Here is a 20045-nt window from a genome sequence, read left to right as displayed (position 1 = left end):
ACACTGTGATTAACAGAAAGAAGGATAAAAATCAGATGATCATCTCAAGAGATGTGGAAAAAACATTTGACAAGATTCAATATCTATTTATAATTTTTAAAAACTCTCTATAAAATGGGTATAGTAGGAACATACCTCAACATAGTAAAGACCATGTATGACAGACCCACAACTAACATCATACTCAGTGGTGAAAAGCTGAAAGCTATCCTTCTAAGATCTGGAAGAAGACAAGGATGCCAACTCTCACCACTCTTACTCAACATACTATTGGAAGTCCTAGGCAGAGCAGTTAGGCAAGAAAAAGAAACAGAAGGCATCCAAATTGTAAAAGAAGGAAAACTAACACGATTTGCGGATGATATGATTTTATATATAGAAAACCCTAAAGACTCCACACACAAAAAAACTACTAGAAATAATAAATGAATATAATAAATTTGCAGGGTACAAAATCAACGTACAAAAACCTGTTGTGCTTCTATACACTAAAAATGAGCAGAAAGAGAAATTAAGAAAATCCCACAGTCACAACAAAAAGAATAAAATATCTAGGAATGAATTTAACAAAAAGAGGTGAAAGACCTGCATACTGAAAAACATAAGAAATTGAAGAAGACGGAAATAAATGAAAAGATGTTCCATGCTCAAGGATTAGAAGAGCTAACATTGTTAAAATGTACATACTACCTAAAGCAATCTACAGATTCAGTACAATCCCTATCAAAATCCCAAGGGCATTTTTCACAGAAACAGAGCAAAAAATTATAAAATGTATATGGAACCACAAAAGACCTCAAATAGCCAAAGTAATCCTGAGAAGAAAGAACAAAGCTGGAGGTATCACACTCCCTGAGTTCAAGCTATATCACAAAACTATAGTAATCAAAACAGCATGGTATTGGCAGAAAGACAGATACATAGCTCAGTGGAACAGAATTCAGAGCCCAGAAATAAACCCACACATATATGGACAATTAATTTATGACATAGGAGCAAAGAACATACAATGGAGAAAGGATAATCTCTTAAGTAAATGCCATTGGGGAAACAGGACAGCCACATACAAAAAATGGAAACTAGACCCCTGTCTCACAGCATGCACAAAAATTAACTCAAAATGAATTAAAGACTTGAATGTAAGACCTGAAACCATACAACTCCTAGATGAAAACAGGCAGTACACTCTCTGACATCAGTCTTAGCAATATCTTTCTGCTAACATATCTCCTCAGTGGAAACAAAAACTTCTGCACAGCAAAGAAAACCATTAACAAAATGAAAAGACAACCTACTGTATGCGAGAAGATATTTGCAAGTCATAAGAGGTTAATATCCAAAATACATAAAGAACTCATACAACCCAACAACAAGAAAACACAACCCGATTAAAAAACGGGCAGAGGAGCTGAATAGACATGTTTCCAAAGAAGACATGTAGTTGGCCAACAAGCACATGAAAGGATGTTTAACATCACTAATTATTAGGAACTGCAGTTCAAAACCACAAAGAGATTATCACCTCATATCCATTAGAATGGCTGTTATCAAAAAGGCAAGAAATAACAAGTATTGGTAAGGACGTGAAGAAAAGAAAACCTTCATACACTGTGGGTGGGAACGTAAATTGGTGTTGCTGCTATGGAAAACATATAGAGACTCCTCAAAAAATTAACAGAACTGCAATATGATCCAGCTATTCCACTTCTGGGTATTTAACCAAAGAAAATGAAAACACTAATTCAAAAAGATATATGCATCCCTCTGTTCATCAGAGCATTAGTTACAGTAGTCAAGATATGGAAACAATGTAAGTGCTCATCAATGGATGAATGAATAAAGAAGTGATGTATATTAAACATTTTTTTAATTTTAAAATACATCTATATACAGTACACACAATGGAGTACTATTAAGCCATAAAAAAGAGGAAACCTTGCCATTTGCAACAAGATGGATGGACTGCGAGGGTATTATGCTAGGTGAAATAAAGCAGAGGAGAAAGACAAATACTGTATGATTTCACTCATGTGTAGAATATAAAAAACAAACAGACCGAAAAAATGAAGAAAAACACAAAAACAAATACTCTGTAGGTACAGAGGACAGAATAGTGGTTACCAGAGGGAAAGGGGGATGCCAAGTGGGTAAAGGAGGTCAAATGTATGGTAATGGAATCTACATTTTTGGTGATGAGCACGCTGTAGTGTATACAGAAGTAGAAATAACAATGTACACATGAAACTTATAAATGTCCTAAACCAATGCTACCTCGATAAAAAAAAAAAGATTTAAAAATAAATAAGTTGTAGAATCAGTTTCTTAATTCCTACACAAAAGCCTGCTGGGATTTTGATTGACATCATGTTGAATCTACTGACCAATGTGGGAGGAATTATTATCCTAACAGTATTGAGTCCTCTGATCCACGAGTGTGATCTGTTTATTTATGTAGGTCTTTAATTTTTCTCAGCAATGTTTTGTAGTTTTCAGTGTACAGGTTACACTTACTTTGCTAAATTTATCACTAAGGATTTTGTAATTTTGATGCTATTGTAAATGGCATTTTAAAATTTCAATTTCCAATTGCTTGTTGTTAGCATATGGAAAGCCAATCAAATTTTGTGTTTCGCACTTGTATTCTCAAAACTTGCCATAGTTTTACTTTTTCTTTTCTGATCTGTATACCTTAATTTATTTGTCTTTCCTTTTTGGACTGGCTAGGACCCCCAATATAGTACAGTAAGTCCCCTACATATGAACCTTCAAGTTGCGAATTTTCAAAGGTGGGAACGTGCGTTCCGTCAGCATCAGGCATGAGTGACATTGTAGCTTGCCCTCCGTCTCCTACTGCTGACGGCCCTTCAGCTCTACTACCATCTCCCACCTCCTCTCCCTCCTTCAGTCAGTAGCTCTTCTTGCCTGTTCACTCGATGCCAGCCCCTGTATGCCAGCTGTTGTACTGGACTACTGTACTTTTCAAGGGACTGTAGTGTAAGATTAAAAATGTTTTTTTTATTTTTTGTGTTTGTTTTTTATGCATTATTTGTGTGAAAAGTATTATAAACCTATTACAGCACAGTACTATATAGCCGATTTTGTTAGTTGGGTACCTCGCTAACTTTGTTGGACTTACAAACAAATTGGACTTAGGAACGTGCTTTCAGAACGGAACTCGTTCGTATGTAGAGGACTTACTGTATTGAATAGAAGTGGTTAGACAGACATTCTTGCCTTGTTCATCGTCTTAGGGGGAAATCTGTCACAGTTTCAGTAAGTATGATGTTAAATGTAGGTTTTCCTTAAATGGCCTTCAGCAAGATTGAGGAAGTTCCTTTCTGCTGCAGATTTACAGAGATGCTGTTTCTGCATCTATTTTTTAAAATAAATGTATTTATTTATTTTTGGCTGCATTGGGTCTTCGTTGCTGCACGTGGCTTTCTTTAGTTGTGGTGAGCAGGGGCTACTCTTCGTTGCAGTGCGCGGGCTTCTCATTGCGGTGGCTTCTCTTGTGGAGCATGGGCTCTAGGCACGAGGCTTCAGTAGTTGTGGCACGTGGGCTCAGTAGTTGTGACTCGCGGGCTTTAGAGCTCAGGCTCAGTAGTTGTGGCACACGGGCTTAGTTGCTCTGCGGCATGTGGGATCTTCCCAGATCAGGGCTCGAACCTGTGTCCCCTGCCTTGGCAGGTGAATTCTTAACCCCTGCCACCAGGGAAGCCCTTCTGCCGCTACTGAGATTAACCATATGGTTTTTCTCCCTTGTTCTGTTAATATGGTGAATTACATTAACTAATTTTCAAATATTAAATTAATCTTGTATTTGGTCATGCTATTTTATCCTTTTTGTATATTACGGATTCTATATCCTAATATTTTAAGGATTCTTGCACCTATTATGAGAAATATTGGTCCATTGTCTTCTTTTCTTATGATGTATTTATCTGGTTTTGGTATCAGGATAATACTGGCCTAACAAAAGAAATGAGTTGGGCACTGTTCCCTCCTCTTCTATTTTCTGGAAGAGTTTGTATTGAGTTGATATTATATCTTCCTTAGTATGGTTGGTAGAATTGGTGAATTCTACAAATAGTGAAGCTATCTGGGCCTGAAGTTTTCCTGATGAAAGGATTTTTAAAAACAAATTTGATTTTTTTTAATAGACATGGTTAATAGACTCAGGTTATCTATTTCTTCCAAAGAATGATCTTTGGTAATTTGTATCATTCAAGATGATACAAATCCATTGTCCATTTCATCTAAGTTGTTGAATTTATTGGCATAAAGTTATTTATAATAGTCCCTATCCTTTTAATGTCTTTAGAATTTATACTAATGTCTCCTCTCTATTTGCTGATATTATTACTTTTTCCTTATCATTCTGGCTCTATGTTTACCACTTTTATTAACTTTTCAAGGAAGCAACTTTTGATCTCATTGGGTTTATTTGCTATTTTTTTTGGTCTTGTATTTTATTGATTTCTGCTCTAATCTTTATTATTTCATGTGTTTACTTTGGATTTTATTCACTCTTTTTCTAATTTCTTAAGGTGGAAGCTTAGAGCATTGATTTGAGACCCTTTTTTCCCCTCCTAATATAAACATTTAACGTTTTATATTTCCCTCTAAGCACAGCTTTAGCTGCATCCCTCAAATTTTTGTATGAGTGTTTTCATTTTCATTCAGTACAAAATATTTTATAATTTCCCTTATGTTTTCTTCTTTGACCATGGGTTATTAGACATGTATTTATTTCCTAATATTTGGGGATTTTCCAGGTATTTTATTGGTTTCTAACTTAATTGCAGTCAGACAACATTCTTTGTATTTTTTTTTTAATTTACTGAGGCTTGTTTAATAGTCCAGAATTCGGTCTGTCTTGATAAATGTTTCATATGCACTTGGAAAGAATGTGTGTTCTGCAGTTGTTGAGTAGCATTCTTCTGTAAATGTAAATTTGGTCAAGTTGGCTGATAATGTTGATTCAGCCTTCTACATCCTAACTGATTTTCTATCTACTTGTTTTCTCATTTATTAAGATAAGGCTGTTAACATGTCCACCTATAGTTGTGAATTTGTCTATTTTTTTCTTGCTGTTCAATCAGTTTTTGCTTCATGTATTTTGAAACTCTTTTATTAGTTGCATACATATTTAAGATTATGTGCTTTTGATGAATTGGTTTCTCTATTATGAAATGTACCTTTCTTGATGTCCACTTTGTCTGATATCAGTGTAGCTCCTCCAGCTTTATTTTGATAGTGTTTACATGGAATATTTTTTTCCATCTTTTTACTTTTATCTGTGTCTTTATATTTAAAGTTGATTTCTGGTAACCAGTGTATGGTTGGGTATTGCTTCTTTATCTATGTGACAGTCTCTGACTTTTAATTGGAGTACTTAGACCATTTACATTTAATATGATTATTGATATGATCAGGTTTAAATTAAATCTTCCATCTTACTACTTGTTTTATGTTTGTCTCATTTGCTCTTTCTTCCTTTTTTCTCTTCCCCTCCTCCTTTTGGGTTAATTGTGTATTTTTAATGATTCCGTTTTCTCTCCATTATTGGCCTCCCAGCTATTCTTTTATTTTTTTTTTCCTTTTTTCCTTTTTTTTTTTTTAGTCATTGCTCTAGGATTTACACATGCATCTTTTACTTATCCCAGTTTACCTTCACATATTATACCTATTCTATCACTTTATGTCTAAGAACCTTAACACAGAGTACTTCCATTTTCCCTCTTTTTTGCCATTTCTGTCATACACTTTACTTCAGCATGTATTCTAAACCCCACAATAGAAGTTTTACTGTTTTTGCCTTAAACAGTTACCTTTTAATGAGATTTTTCTAATGAGGAAAAATGTCTTTTATGTTTACCCATACCCTTTTTTTAAAGGTAAAAAAAAACTTAGAGAGGTACTTTGTTTTGTGTTGTTTTAATTACTTAGAGAGGTACTTTGTTTTGTGTTGTTTTAATTGTTCCAAAGTCAATGAGAAGGACCTTGAAGGGTCACAGGCAAGATAGGAAAGGAATGGTCCATGAGGCCCCATAAGAGCCATAAAGCGCTGGGCCTTGGGACGGATGGACGGCTTCTCTGTGGTAACAGGAGGACGGTGAGGAGAGAATGTAGATAGGAGTACGTTTATGTTTGGTATCAGGATGATGAATTTCCTTTCCAGTGGCTTCCTTTTTTTTTCTTAAAAACTAGGTGAGAGTGAGGGAGGAAATAGAGGAGTAGAAGATAATCCTGCTGGGGAGAGACTCGTGTGCTGACCACAGAGCTGTACCAGGATTACGGGCTTTGTGATGATCCTCTGGTGGTGATGAATTTACTGTAGAACCAGTGCACCCTGTTATACATGACTTTCTCTATGCCTTTGGCTACTTGGGCTTAGATAAGAACAGAATTGATAAATGGCTTTATCAGAGTTACATTTTGATAGTTGTGGAAAATTAAAGGGAAAAAGAAGTCTCGGGTATTGCAGAGTGCTACTGAATGAATGATGGGCTTTGGGCTCTAAGCAGAATGGCTAAGGCACGGTTCCAAATTTGTAGTTGGAAGAGTAGAACAAGGAAACAAGAAATTGAAGCTGAGAGGTTGGTGATTTTGGAGACGGAGCTGGAGATGGAGCAGTTGTGGGTGATGAGAACAAACAAGGAATGGCCTTGGGAGGAGGCTAGTTCAGGAAGACTGAGAAGGAGATCTTGGGAAGATCGAGGAACTGGAAGGCTGAGGTGACCTGGGATGATGGCTGCGCTGGGTGGTGAAGGACCCTACCAGCTAGTTGCCAAAGTCTTTGGAGAATGAGGGCCAGTTTGGCAAATCAGCCCCTGACAGGTATTTTCAAATTTTTTTGTTGTTGATTTTTGATAGGAAGCAGTGGCAGCAGTATAAACTTTGCTACTAGTGATTATTCTTCTGAAATCTTGCAAAATGGGCAGCAATCTCAGGATGTACAGAAAAAAGAAACATTTCCCAACTTAGCTGAAGAGTCCATCTGGAGAATGATAGAACAAACACCTGAGTGCATTCTGATGACGTATCAGGTGCCTGAGAGGTAAGAAAGCATGTTAGAAGACCCACCTTTATATAAGTGTTTTATGGTTTCTTAAGTGTGTTTTTTAATACAAAGTGATTTTTAATGTTTTTATACATATCCTTAGAGAAATGTATTTTCAAATTCATTCATTTGAAGTCAAAAGACAAATGATTTCTTAAAACAATGGTTGTAGTGGTAGTGACGGTATAAATATGTTATGTGTCCTGAGACAAGAAAACAAAGAGAGGCAGTGCTTTCCAAGACAGCCCGCAGGGACGAGAACTTTTTTTAGAGCCTGGACTTTTTTCTCTCATTCTAAAAGAAGAGAAGACCTAAAGGAAATCTGTTTCTTCTATATGACTCATTAAAACACTATACAGGTATTCGCCATCAAGAGAAAGAGGCCTAGCTTTACCAATCTGACAAGGAAATGAGTCAGTTGTTATATTTTTGATGTGTACGTCACATACTAACAAGAAATATAAAGTATATCACAAAGTAAAAAGAAGTGCTGTTCTTAGATCACAAGATAAGGACCCTGTGCCTTATTTAGGACTGTGAAGGTTTTGTTTGTTTGTTCGTTTGTTTTCAGGGTTAAAGAAATTGTACTGAAAGAAGACCTAGAAAACCTGGAAAGCATGAGGCGGCGGCAGCCGCAGTTTTCTCACGGACAAAGGGAGGAGCTGGCCAATGTGCGTTCCTGGATTCAGAGCCAGACGATCCCTCAGGAAATAGACATCCAGGTAAGCCCAGTAATAACAGCTGTCATGTGTTGCTGTTTCTGTGCCAGGTAGTGTTCTGGGCGCTTAGTGTACAGTCATCCCTCGTTTTCTGCAGGGGACTAGTTCCAGGACCCCCTGGGGTACCAAAATCTGCGGATGCTCGAGTCCCTCATGTAAAATGGCGTGGTATTTGCATGTAGCCTATGCATGGCCTCCCGTATACCTTAAATCATCTCCAGATTACTTATAATACCTAATACAATGTAAATGCTATTTAAACAGTTGTAAATTCAACGTACATTCTATGTAAATAGTTGCTGGTGCACTGCAAATTTAAGTTTTGCTTTTTGGAACTTTCTGGAATTTTTTTCCCCAAGTATTTTCGATCTATGGTTGGTTGAGTCTGTGGATGTGGAACCTGCAGAGAGGGCCGACTGTGCATTGCATGATCCCGCTGAAAATCTTAATCTTCACAATTGCTTCTGTGGTAGGTGTTATTATCCCTGCTTTACCAATAACAACAAAGTGAGGTTTACAGATACTAAATAATTTGTACACTCAGCCCTCTATATCCACAGTTCAAATTTCAATCTGTAGTTGGTTGAATCCAAGGATGCGGAACCCTCGAGTGCAGAGGGCTGACTGTACCAAGTCATCTATATAAGGATTGAGCATCCACAGATTTTTGTATCCTCAGGGGGTTCAGGAACCAAGCCCTCTGCACAAACTGAAGGACAGCTGTGTAAGGGCTCAGTTCTTCAGATTTTGAATACAGGTCTTTCTGGCTCCAAGTGTTTTTTTCTTCCACCAGTTGGAATGTTACGGGGCAGTTAGGAGTAAAGACACCTGCTTTCATATGTGATTGACTGGGGAAGAGAGTATAAGATTTGCATGTCAAATATGCGTGCATGTTTGAAAAGAGTTGAATCTCAAGATGTAAGATTCACACCAGAGGATTTAGGATTTAGGATTTAGGATTCATGCCGAGCAGGAATTTCTGTGGGAAGAGTATATGAAGAATGAGCCCCAAAACAATTGAAGCAAAAGTATTTAAACAATTGCTGTCATTTCCCTTCTAATAATAAGGGATGAACTATAATGGATAGTCTTAGATGTGAATAAGTGGGAGAATGAGACACAGGTTGCTTGGCCGGCATTTTACTGGTTTAAACACTTTTCAGGTGACTTCACATCAAATAACCTGCCTGTTCTTGTTCCTTTTTGGAGGGCTGTGTCACTTGCGAAAACGGAGATTCAGCTGGTGATGCTGCAGAATCCTGTGGTCCGGATCCAGCAGAAGCAGCAGTTGAGTGACTCGAAGATGCACCTGTACTCCCTCTCCAGGCCTGTGGGACAGCTAGACCTCCTGTGATTCCTATAAACCCCTGGGTCTTAAATGACCGTGAAGTTATCATTGAATATTAAGCTTTTTCCTTCCTGATTTTTTAACAGACATCATTTTCCTGAAGCAGACATTGTATATAGACTCTTTTCCTTGTCTTTTTCCCCAATGTATTTAAACGGTCAAATAGACTCTTTTTCTAGTTTAGCTGTCCTCTAATGAGATTGGATGACCTCTGAAGAGGTATGTGTACAGTCAAACTTTACTTCAGATGTCACCCCAAATAAATTACAATTAGAAGTATAGCTAGAGGACTTCCCTGGTGGTGCAGTGGTTAAGAATCCGCCTGCCAACGCAGGGGACACGGGTTCGATCCCTGGTCTGGGAAGATCCCACATGCCGCGGAGCAACTAAGACCGTGCGCCACAACTACTGAGCCTGCGCTCTAGAGCCCGTGAGCCACAACTACTGAGCCCATGCACCACAACTACTGAAGCCCACGCACCTAGAGCCCGTGCTCTGCAACAAGAGAAGCCACCGCAATGAGAAGCCCGCACACCACAACGAAGAGTAGCCCCTGCTCGCCACAACTAGAGAAAGCCCACGTGCAGCAAGAAGACCCAGTGCAGCCAAAAATAAAGTAAATAAAATAAATAAATTTATTTAAAAAAACCAAAGTATAGCTAGAAAGAGCCCCAAACCTTAGCCTCATTGACTTTGTTCTGTTGTTACATGAATCATTTCCCCCTGTTAGAGACTTCAAGAAATCCCCGCTATGGGCCATGGACCTTTCCTAACAGTGTCCATAAATACAGTGCCCTCACCTGGTCTTTGCACGGTGACACATCCCTCCACAGTTAGGGTCTGACATTCCAGTTTTCTCACAACGCAACACAGATCACTTCAGCATTGACCAGTATGAAAATGTATTGTCCATTGGTGTACCGGAAATTCCTAGCTTTTAGGGTTGAATTTTGACCTTCATTTTTGTAGCCGCTTTTCCTTTTGATTTTCTACCTTCCACTGAAATTCTCAAAGTCTTGGTTAAAAATGGATCAGCTTAACAATGAGCTTATTCTTTGCGGGGTTTAAATTAGCTTTTGCATGTGTAATGTTAAGACAAAAGAGCTTCTAGCTCAACCAGCTTCTGACTCTTTGAAATTTTTAAATAATGATTGCAAAAAGTTTTTAAAGTCATGTAAGAGTTAATGTTGTTCTTATATGCGTATGTGTTTAAATGTTGTCTTATCAAAACTAACAGTTAACTCTTTGTTTCCAACCAATTTACACAAAAGAATGTCTCTCAATCCCTGCCAGAGGTCTGATTGGCACTGCCTTCTTTTTGTCCTTAAATAGGGGTAAGTGTTGCCCTTAAATAGGGGTAAGGGACCTACGGGAGGTCCCTAGCCAAGAGGGTTGCAGAATCTGCCACAAATGAGGGCTTCCTGGGCCTGCTGAAGTTGTGTCTTTTAAGAAGTGAGTGAGTTGTTTGCATGATAAGGGAGCCCCCTCTTCTTAGAGAAGTGATGATTCCTTCTCAAACTTGGAATGACGTGCAGTTCACACCCATGTAGATCAGAAACAGGAATAGAAGAAAATGAAGGCTGGAATAACCTTTTCTCTTTTAAATAACATGCAACAAACTAACTTACTTTTCTTTGTTGCTGTTGTGTTTTTTTGTTGTTTTTTTTGTTTTAGGAAAACGCTTCTTCCTTTCAAGTTTCATAGTTTTTTATAAAATGCATGCTGCTCCTAATTATGAGAATCAACCTTTCTATCCACAATGCTGCTGGACTCTGATTCTCAAGCCTCGTAGCTTAGATTTACTTTCTAAAGTGGAACAGACGGCTCTCGAATCTGCAGGGGATTGGTTCCAGGACCCCCTCGCAGATGCTAAAATCCATGGATGCTCGAGCCCCTTCTATAACGTGGTGGTACAGTCAGCCCTCTGTACCCGCGGATCCGCGCCCAGGATTCTACACCCGTCCCCGATTCTCCCCACCAGGAATACGGGGGGCCAACTCTAGCTTCCTAGAAGGTAAATCTTTCTTCAGGGGTCAGAACCATTTTCAAATGATGCCCGTGACATTTCCTGGAATTTTCTCACTTTAAGCTGTTCATGCCCATATTCCTGTCTTATGAATAGAGAACTCTCCTATTCTGCTCCATCTCGATTGTTAAATGATCTCTGAAGCCCTTGTTGTGTTGGTCCAGTTGTGTGGTATTTTTGCCCTTGGTGAAAAATCAAATTTTAAAAAATGAACCAGCCTGGATATTGTCCATCAGTAGAATCGCTGTGACCTTCTGTAGTGATAACCTTGTTAATTTTTTTAAATTAAAAATGACATGGGGCAATCAGAGGACTGTTCTGCATTTGTGAACATGTTTTTTAAACCTGACCTTCTCTAATATAAGCCCTCTTTTCGATTCTTCCTGGATGTTTGTTTTATCGACATTTGCTTATTTCTTTGCCTTACTACACGTTTAGGGTCAATTTAAAATTGGTGCTTGTTGTAAGCAGATCTATAAAACCATTTGTAGTTTTGATACTTTGATAAGTCGCCGAATTATCATGTTTAGAGTTTGGACCATGATGCTTCTACTGCTGAGGATGAGCAGACAAGGTTCAGCAGTGCGGCTGCCGCCCCCCAGGGGGGCTCCCCCCAAGTTTAAACAGTTGTTCAAGTTTATTAACTTTTTGTATCGATAACTATAGAAATTGGTAATAAAAATGTATACTATAGGCTTCAGTGTTTACAGAAATGTTACCAAAAAGCTGTATTTTCTTGGAGGAGAGGTCAGGATTTACGAACAACAGAATGCTGTGGGAACGGAATCGTTTTACAATTAAGTGCAACTTCATCATAACTCACAAGGTAAATTTAATCCAAATGGAAATTTTCTTTTAACTGAGTTTATAATTAACTGTGAATTTACTTGTTTTTGATGGTTATGAATATTTTAATCGGGTATCTTTTTTAAGCAAGAACAATAAACGGTATACATGTAAAACTTGAGAAATTTCTTGCACTGCATCAACAAACCTTTGCCCTGAATGTGTGTTTTGTATCATTGAGGAATATTTACTGAGATTGAGAGACACTGCAGGGTGCTCACGTTAGGGCCACTCTGTGTCTGCGTCTCTGTCATCTCTGCGTCCAAGGTCCTGCTCGGTGACAACACAGCATTTAGTCCTCACTTCAGCACTGGGAGGAGCTTATTGGGTTCTGAGCAAATGTACATGTTTTTTAATACCAATTTTTTTATTTTTGGCTGTGTTGAGTCTTTGTTTCTCTAGTTGCAGTGAGTGGGGGCTACTCATCGTTGCAGTGCACAGGCTTCTCATTGCAGTGACTTGTCTTGTAGCGGAGTGTGGGCTCTGGGCATGCAGCTTCAGTAGTTGTGGCTCACGGGCTCTAGAGCGCAGGCTCGGTAGTTGTGGCTTGCGGACTCTAGAGCGCAGGCTCAGTAGTTGTGGTACACGGGCTTAGTTGCTCCGTGGCACGTGGGATCTTCCCAGACCAGGGCTCGAACCCATGTCCCCTGCGTTGGCAGGTGGATTCTTAACCACTGCGCCACAAGGGAAGTCCCTTTAATACTAATTTTAATGCCTCATTTACAAAATTTAGTTATCAAGATTACTCTTTCAGATTCTGTAGAGTGAACCTGTGTTTCACAAAGTCTGACTGTGGAACTGGCAGCAACAGAACCTTGGAATTAAAATATGAATCGGAATCCTGAAGCCAACAGGACTTGCTAAATGTTACACCTTTCAAACCACCTGCACCTCCTGTCGTTTAAAACAACAGCAACCCAAGAAGGGAAGAGAGCTCAGTGTAGATGGGACGTGTACTCCTCCCGCAGGGACCGTTCCGGTGCTGCCCATGAATGATCTCATTTAATACAACCACGGAATAAGCAGCGTCGCTGCCCTCATTTTACAGAGAAGGACACGGGGGTGGAGAGAGCTGGATGGCTCGGCTGGGGGTTCACAGCTGGGTGGGAGCAATGACTTGATGCCAGAGCCCCGGCCGTAAGAGCAGCTGCCCTAGTATCACAAAACGGGAGGGATTTGGGATTCTACGGCGATGGAGTCCACCCTAAGCGCTTGCTGGTGTCATAAACATACCGGCACTTGTGCGGCCAGAGTCCTGTGTTAGGGAACTGGATTCAGTTGAAGTTCAGCAGCGAGCGATGCCACAGCATCCTCACAGCCACATGTCCGCATGTTCCTGAGATGACGCGTCCATCCTTCAAGCTAGAGACAGCTTGCCTACAGATTTGTTCTTGATGTCTTAGACAAGGAAAGGGAAGATTTATCAGACCTGCGCCCTAAAGAGATTTTGGACGGTGGTTGACAAGATCAATACCGATTATGTGGCTGTTTGGTGCGGACCTGACCCTTCATTCCTCCTGAGTTGGGGGTGTGATTGGCTACAGAGCCGAGAAGGGGAGCCTGGGTTTCCCTTGAGAAGTGCTCTCCCGCGGGCATGGGCCGTGCTGGGAGCTGCGTGGAGCTCGCGGGTCTCAGCTGCATACTCTATACATAGATAAGCTACGATGGTATAGATGGATTAAGAGGATAAGTTAGTATGTGCACACACACACACACGCTCTTTAAACATTAACAAACCAGGCTACATTTCCATTCCACAATCTTAAATCCCACCTCAAGTTTCTTCTCTAAGAAACAGATGATGAAGGTATTTTTCTAGTACTGTGCTCCTTGAGCTCACAGAAACTGACATCGAACAAGCTTCAGTGTTAAGAGATTAAAGTTTTCAAGTGTTCAGTACTTAGGTTAACTAAGAGAGAGGGGATCGGAGTGTGTGGATGACCTCCTTCAAAAACAAAGAATTCAGACTTCCCAGCCCTTATCTTTAGGCATCTTTCACTTCGGACGCTTTTCCAAGCTAAGATACTGATTTTTTTTTTTTTTAAGTAATAACTCAGGTTGTTATTTTTAAGGGTTGAGAGGACATCATCACTAAGATAATGTAGGTTAAATGATTTGTAGTTTTACTGTTTTAACTAAAATTTACTTTTATGATTTTTTCTTCTTAGTATTTGCTTCTTTTCATTTATTTGTTTACTTTTAAACTTTTAGATAATTCTTTAAAGATAAATTCAAGGATAGATTTTCAGGATATGTTTATAAGTAAAAGAACCACTCATGATATTTGTAAAACATAGAGGATTTATTTTCCAAATAATAATGAACAGGGTATAGCTTGCCTAGTTTTTCATCTATACTGCTTTCAGATCAAGCGTTTTTATTTGACTTTTTCTAAGATGGTTGGTTTTGAGTTGCCTAGTAGATGTTCATGTCACTTCAGACACAGTACTTCCAGAAGCATTCAGAGGGAGTTCCACGTTTCTTGTATGGCTTCCTGATTCTGGCTAAAAGGTGACTCAGTAAAATGTTAGGATCTTGTCCTGAGAAAGCCTGAAATTAAAACAATCCAAATAAAAAAACAGGTTATCAATGAATTGAGTCCTACACACACAAATAGGAACCTTAGTTCCTTTAAAAAGTGTTTTCTTGCTGTTTTATGGGATAGAATTGTGGTGAGCGCCCAGCACGTAGGCTCTGGAAGGTCTCCTGGTGCCCTACCTGTGGTCCATCCAGTCTGTTTAGCCCTGTGATTGCCGTGAATTTTCCTAAACCCTCACTGACCTATTTCTATTTAAATCTGTCAGTAACATGTTCTATCCATTTACTGTCTTCCCTGTAAAGTAGGCCTTTTATTTGCCTTGAAATTAACTTCTTTAAGCATGGACCCTTACTTTTTTTTTTTCTGGGATTTCATGAGCACATGCTAATCACCTTTATGATTTTAGAGTCTTTCATCATAACCCTTCTATTCGGAACAATATAAACATCTGAATGATAACGTTTAACGTAGAAGCCATCCCCATCCCCTTCTGGATGGGTTAGCTGCCCTGGGGCCTCAGGTGGTGTATGCCATCTTCAGAATTGACGGATTCCAGAGTATATTTTTATAAGGATGGTAATGGGTGCTACACCAGAAACAGGTGTCTCCAGTCAAAATGTTTGGGAAATGCTTGGTTAAAATTAAATACGCTTCTCATTTCCTGGAGGCTTTAACATGCTAATAATGTACGTAAAGGCATTACCAGGACGGGAGAGGGGCCAGACCCAGGGTGTCACTGTAGGCTGGCTCGTGGGACTGGTATACCTGGAAAGCCCTTTAGGAGACACTAATTTAGAGTTTGAGGGGTTGATCATGATGAAATACAGATTTTTCTTTTAGTGTTTAAGGTCCTCCATTAACTGTGCACCATTTCTAACCATTTAATATTATCATTCATCAATCCCAATCACAGTCTGCCTTCTGCACCCAAGACGATTTCCTTCATATTCTGCTCTGTCACACATATGACATCTCAGGGTTTGGACTGTGCCTTTCTTCTATTTAGACATCATATGGCAGTGCTTGTCATACTTTATTTAATGTGCATAAGGATCACCTGGGGAATCTTGGTAAGATGCAGCTTTTGATTCAGTAGGTGCTGGGGGGTGGGGGCTGAGAGTCTGCATTTCTCACAAGCTTCTACATGATACTTACCTTTCTCACACTTCCTCTTGGGTAAAAAATGTTGGTACCGAGATCTGGAAAACAGTATTTTGAAACCATTCATCATCAGATCTGTTATTTCCATTTTACACTTGTCTTATTTAAAACGCACAAAATAGAATATTCCTAAATCATGTCTAGTTTCTGATTTTCCTTTTTTTCACACCACAGTGATATTTACTTGAAGGAAGATAGGCAGGCACCTGGTTCTTTCTCGCTTCCGGAATTCACAAAGGGCACTGCATTTTCCTGAGTTAGCAGTTCAGTAGTTTATCAAAAATATTTTATAACAAGTGAAATTCTTTCTACTAAACAAGGTCTATTAAAAGACTCCATTTTGTTTCCAGAATGTCCTGAGCGTTTCTATCAGTGCTGGGAGGAATACAGTGACAGAGAAAATAGTGAAAGCTGCCATGTCATGGATTACTTTTGTGTGCCACTGTGCTGAACATTTTACTTGCATTTTCTCATTGACTGAACTTCACAATAACCCCACGAGATGGGCATTTTTATCATTCCGTTTACTGGTTTAAGAAACTGAGGTACAGATAGATTAAGGAATTGGCTTAAGACTTGAGTAAGTGGGAAACCAGGATTGTAAATTTCACTTATTGAAAACTGGGATAATACCCTCCTTCCCCCCAAAATAAAAGTCCATACAGAGAACAGATATACTGAGGGACCAAGCAGAGCAGGATGCTTGGAAGGAGTTGCTGAGAAAAAGAAAACAGAAGATGTCAGAGGAAGTCTTTATGCCCAGAGGGGAGAGTGTTGGGTAACTAACTCATTTTATATAGCTGATCTTTATATTCCAAAATAGGATTTTACCTCATCTGATTCATGAGCACAGGGAGTAAATTCAGTGGCAAAAAAATCAGACAGGCTGGGGACTTCCCTGGTGGCGCAGCGGTTGGGAGTCCGCCTGCCGATGCAGGGACGCGGGTTCGTGCCCCGGTCCGGGAAGATCCCACATGCCGCGGAGCGGCTGGGCCCGTGAGCCATGGCCGCTGAGCCTGCGCGTCCGGAGCCTGTGTTCCGCAACGGGCGAGGCCACAGCAGTGAGAGGCCCGTGTACCGCAAAAAAATAAAATAAAATAAAACAAAATCAAATAAAATCACAAGAATAATTTTACCTGCTTTCCTAAGACCATCTCCTGTCTCTGCACCTGACATCTCTGGCAGCATCTGCAGAAGGGAAGCTCTTTCCAGCTCATCCAAAGTTGATTCGACATCTTCAGGTGCTACACAGAGTAGAAATAGATATTAGCAACTCAGCTGATTCTTCAATCACTTCTGCTCCTTATTGCCTTTTCGGGGGTACCAGGGACAAGGAGATAAACTAGAAAAACTTCAAATACTAAATTCCGGGTTTGTCGCCAGTAGTATTTTAACCGAGAAGTAGAAATGCTACAGTCCAGTTCACAAGCCGGCAGAACAGGAAATCAAGCGTGTGACTCTCATTCTGACTCCTCCTGCCTGTGTGGCCTTGCCAGGCCGTTCACTGCCTTGAATAAGAGGGTAGGGCTGAGCCATAGGGTCAGTGAAAAAGCACTTCCACTTACAAAGTGATTCTTCCTCATTTCTATTTACCTACTGCTGCCTTTTGCCTTTTGCTTTTAGACATATGGGTGGTGAAATTGGAGTGAAAGGAAAAATGAAGGAGTGGTTTTCTAAAAGACAGGATTGTTAAGGTTCTTCCTGTAAAGCAAATAGGATGGCATCACCTCTTACCTGCCTGGCCTCCAAGATTTAGGCACAATTGTCAGGAAAGAGTCAGCTTTAAAATACTCTTTAAAGAAGTTGATAGCAACAATTTCAGGGTGAAATTTGGTCAGCTTAGTGGCATAGAAGATGCATGGTAAGTGTGTGCAAGGTGTGTGGGAAGTGAGTGTGAGGTCTGGTGAGCAGACTCTGGGCCCTGGCAGAGCAATCTTGGCCAGGTGCTGCAGTGGGGAGATGGAGCTTCTGGGGAGTCCTGTACTATCCACTTGCTTCACTAAGGCTTCCAAATCCTCAGCTACGACCTTGATTGGAAAGCAAAGAGCAAGCCGTTGTGGAGGCTTCTGGGCACATTCACAGTACTTCTGAAGAATATTAATGAGAAATCTATAAAATTTGGCCGCACATCAATGTTTATGTCATGAAGGATCATTTATGGAGAAACAAATAAGTGGGAAAAAATTTCAGGCAAAAACTCTAATGTAAAGCTGCCACTTGTTAAGAATTTAAGTGAGGGGCTTCCCTGGTGGCGCAGTGGTTGAGAGTCCGCCTGCTGATGCAGAGGACGCGGGTTTGTGCCCCGGTCCGGGAAGATCCCACATGCCGCTGAGTGGCTGGGCCCATGAGCCATGGCCGCTGAGCCTGTGCGTCCAGAGCCTGTGCTCCGCAACGGGAGAGGCCGCAGCAGTGAGAGGCCCGCGTACCGCAAAAAAAAAAATTTAAGTGAGATACTATACTCATCTAAGTTTGGAAAAATCATAATCATGATATGTAATTTTTTGAGGATGACAGTAATATCTGAATGTTCATTCTTGGTTTCATCTTATGCTTTTCACTGTTCCTTATTTTAAATAGCAGAGATTCAATAAAGTTAATGCCCGATTTAGCCATTAAGATGACTGCCACTTATGAGTTCAGTGACTGTGGAACTTGACTGATAGTGCATGAATTAGAGCTTGACAATTATCAGAAAGCTGCTTGAGAGAAACTTTAGAGAGTAGAAATTATAAAATCAATGGCTTAGAAGAGATTTTTTCCTTTATTAAAAAAAATGTCTAAAGTACCACAATTAAAGACAAGTTAAAATGCTTATGAACCTAATACCCAAGCACCAACCTTTTCGTTTCTTAAACTAAATTAAGAGCTGACAGCACAATAAGTATCTGCTTGACTGATACACTTTAAGAGAATTCAACTTAGAATTGAACTGAATGAAACATGAATCAAAAGGAAAACATAAATGTACTTGGAAATCTGTGTCATCCCTAGCCCCAGCCAGTCACTTCTTTATTTTTTAATAAACATTTTTGTTTCATATAACACGTGTCAGATGATTACTTTTTAGCTTAAAATAAGATACAATAAAAATATTTTATCCTATAATTGGAACAACCAATTCTGCATTCATCCAGTTCATTTAAAATAGAAACGAAAAGCAATGATGTTTTAAATTTAGTGCCATTTTCAAAATTGAAAAAAAAAGAAACAGCTGATCAAAATAACTTAGAAATATAGAAGTGACATTAAATAAGCAATGTTACCCTTCTACTTTTACATTTTAGGAAGGAAAAAAAAAACATATCCATTCCTGACTCTAAGATGTGTTGTAAGGACCCTCAGAATTCTTTTCATAGCTGGGACTATTAATTTCACAAGACTCCTTTAAGAAAGAATATTCATTCTTATCTCTAACATTGCATTTAAGACCCTTGAAGACTCTTTCAAGACTGACATAAGGGAAAGAAATCATTTTACCTGAGAGCTGCAGGGGCTCTTCCCTGGAGTCAAGGACAGGAAGAGACCAGAGAGGATTTAAGCATCCTATGAAAAGCAAACAGCAGGAGACCAGCTTATACATGATTGGCAGGAGACCGAAGTCTTCCTTCTCGGCTTCTGGCTTCTGTTTGTGAGAACTCTCAACTTGCTTCTTCTTGGGGATATAGCTCAGTGGTAGAGCATTTGCCTGCAACTTGTTCCTTCTCATTCTGTGATCAGCGATTATATATATTATCCTATGACCTCATATCATCCCCTACAAAAAAAAATAAATAAATTTATTGGCTATGAAGGCGGAAAGACAATCACTTTGCATTGATGTAATTTTTCAAAGTAGCAACTCATAGACAATAAATTTACTGTCTTGTTGCCTAGTGTACAAAATAGGTATTAAATAAAGAACAGTTACGTTTATAAATCTGGCAAAAGGAGTAACTGAGAGCAATAAATCATGAGTTAAAGAAAGGATAAGACATGAGTTGGAGTGGCCAAGGCAGAGACATGGATTTATGAGTCCTACCCAGCAGAAGCATTGTGGAGCATGGCAAGAAACGTGTTGCTTTCCTTTTGTTTTAATCTTTTGTGAATGAATAGATGAATTGTCGTATTGTTTTGGGGGCTGCCATGCCTGAAGAATGACAATGTGTGGAATAAAACTCAAAACCAGTTATTTGTTTTTAAAAAGTGAAGATAAGTTAAATGCCTAGCGAACATTCAGGCTCGAGGCAAGTTGTGTACATACACTAGGCCTCAGGTAAAACTACGAGTATAAGGGTCTTCAGAGAAGGGAAATAACTTTCCTGAAAGTTGGACATGACTCATTAAGGAGGATGAAAAACAAGCCT

The 20045-nt window shown here is 39.5% G+C and overlaps 2 protein-coding genes across 7 annotated transcripts in view; one reads left to right on the top strand and one right to left on the bottom strand.

Annotated features, from left to right (window-relative positions):
• Window positions 1-12482, top strand: part of PER3 (period circadian regulator 3) — a 64368-nt gene extending 51886 nt beyond the window's left edge. For 4 of the 6 annotated variants that reach the window (XM_060283577.1, XM_030879682.3, XM_060283571.1 and 1 more), the window contains 3 exons: window positions 6877-7060; window positions 7635-7785; window positions 8992-12481. In XM_060283577.1, coding sequence (XP_060139560.1) covers window positions 6877-7060; window positions 7635-7785; window positions 8992-9078 — 422 coding nt within the window. In that variant the 3' untranslated portion in view covers window positions 9079-12481. Of the gene's footprint in view, window positions 1-6876; window positions 7061-7634; window positions 7786-8141; window positions 8252-8991 lie in introns of all 6 variants that reach the window. The other 2 variants (XR_009558742.1, XM_060283569.2) reach the window with 2 other exon arrangements.
• A 1822-nt stretch (window positions 12483-14304) lies between these two features.
• Window positions 14305-19282, bottom strand: UTS2 (urotensin 2). Its single transcript, XM_030879584.2, has 4 exons — window positions 19180-19282; window positions 16839-16946; window positions 15699-15740; window positions 14305-14560 (listed from the first exon to the last, which is right to left on the bottom strand). The coding sequence occupies exons 1-4, from the start codon at window positions 19280-19282 to the stop codon at window positions 14439-14441; spliced, it is 375 nt and encodes a 124-aa protein (XP_030735444.1). The 3' UTR covers window positions 14305-14438.
• Window positions 19283-20045: the final 763 nt, after the last annotated feature.

This window comes from Globicephala melas, chromosome 1 (assembly GCF_963455315.2).
Source record: "Globicephala melas chromosome 1, mGloMel1.2, whole genome shotgun sequence".
NCBI lineage: Eukaryota > Metazoa > Chordata > Mammalia > Artiodactyla > Delphinidae > Globicephala > Globicephala melas.
Note: the sequence above shows the minus strand (reverse complement) of the source record. Positions and strands in the feature narration are given on the sequence as shown.

Bases quoted from the DNA above. Each gene is read 5' to 3' on its own strand.
- UTS2 (XM_030879584.2), bottom strand. From the start codon at position 19,282: ATGTATAAGCTGGTCTCCTGCTGTTTGCTTTTCATAGGATGCTTAAAT. The intron at 15,741-16,838 runs GTAAAATTATTC...ACTGTTTTCCAG, and splicing joins AGATGGTCTTAGGAAAGCAG to ATCTCGGTACCAACATTTTT. The intron at 14,561-15,698 runs AGGTAAGTATCA...TTGGATTGTTTT, and splicing joins CCCAAGAGGAAGTGTGAGAA to AATTTCAGGCTTTCTCAGGA.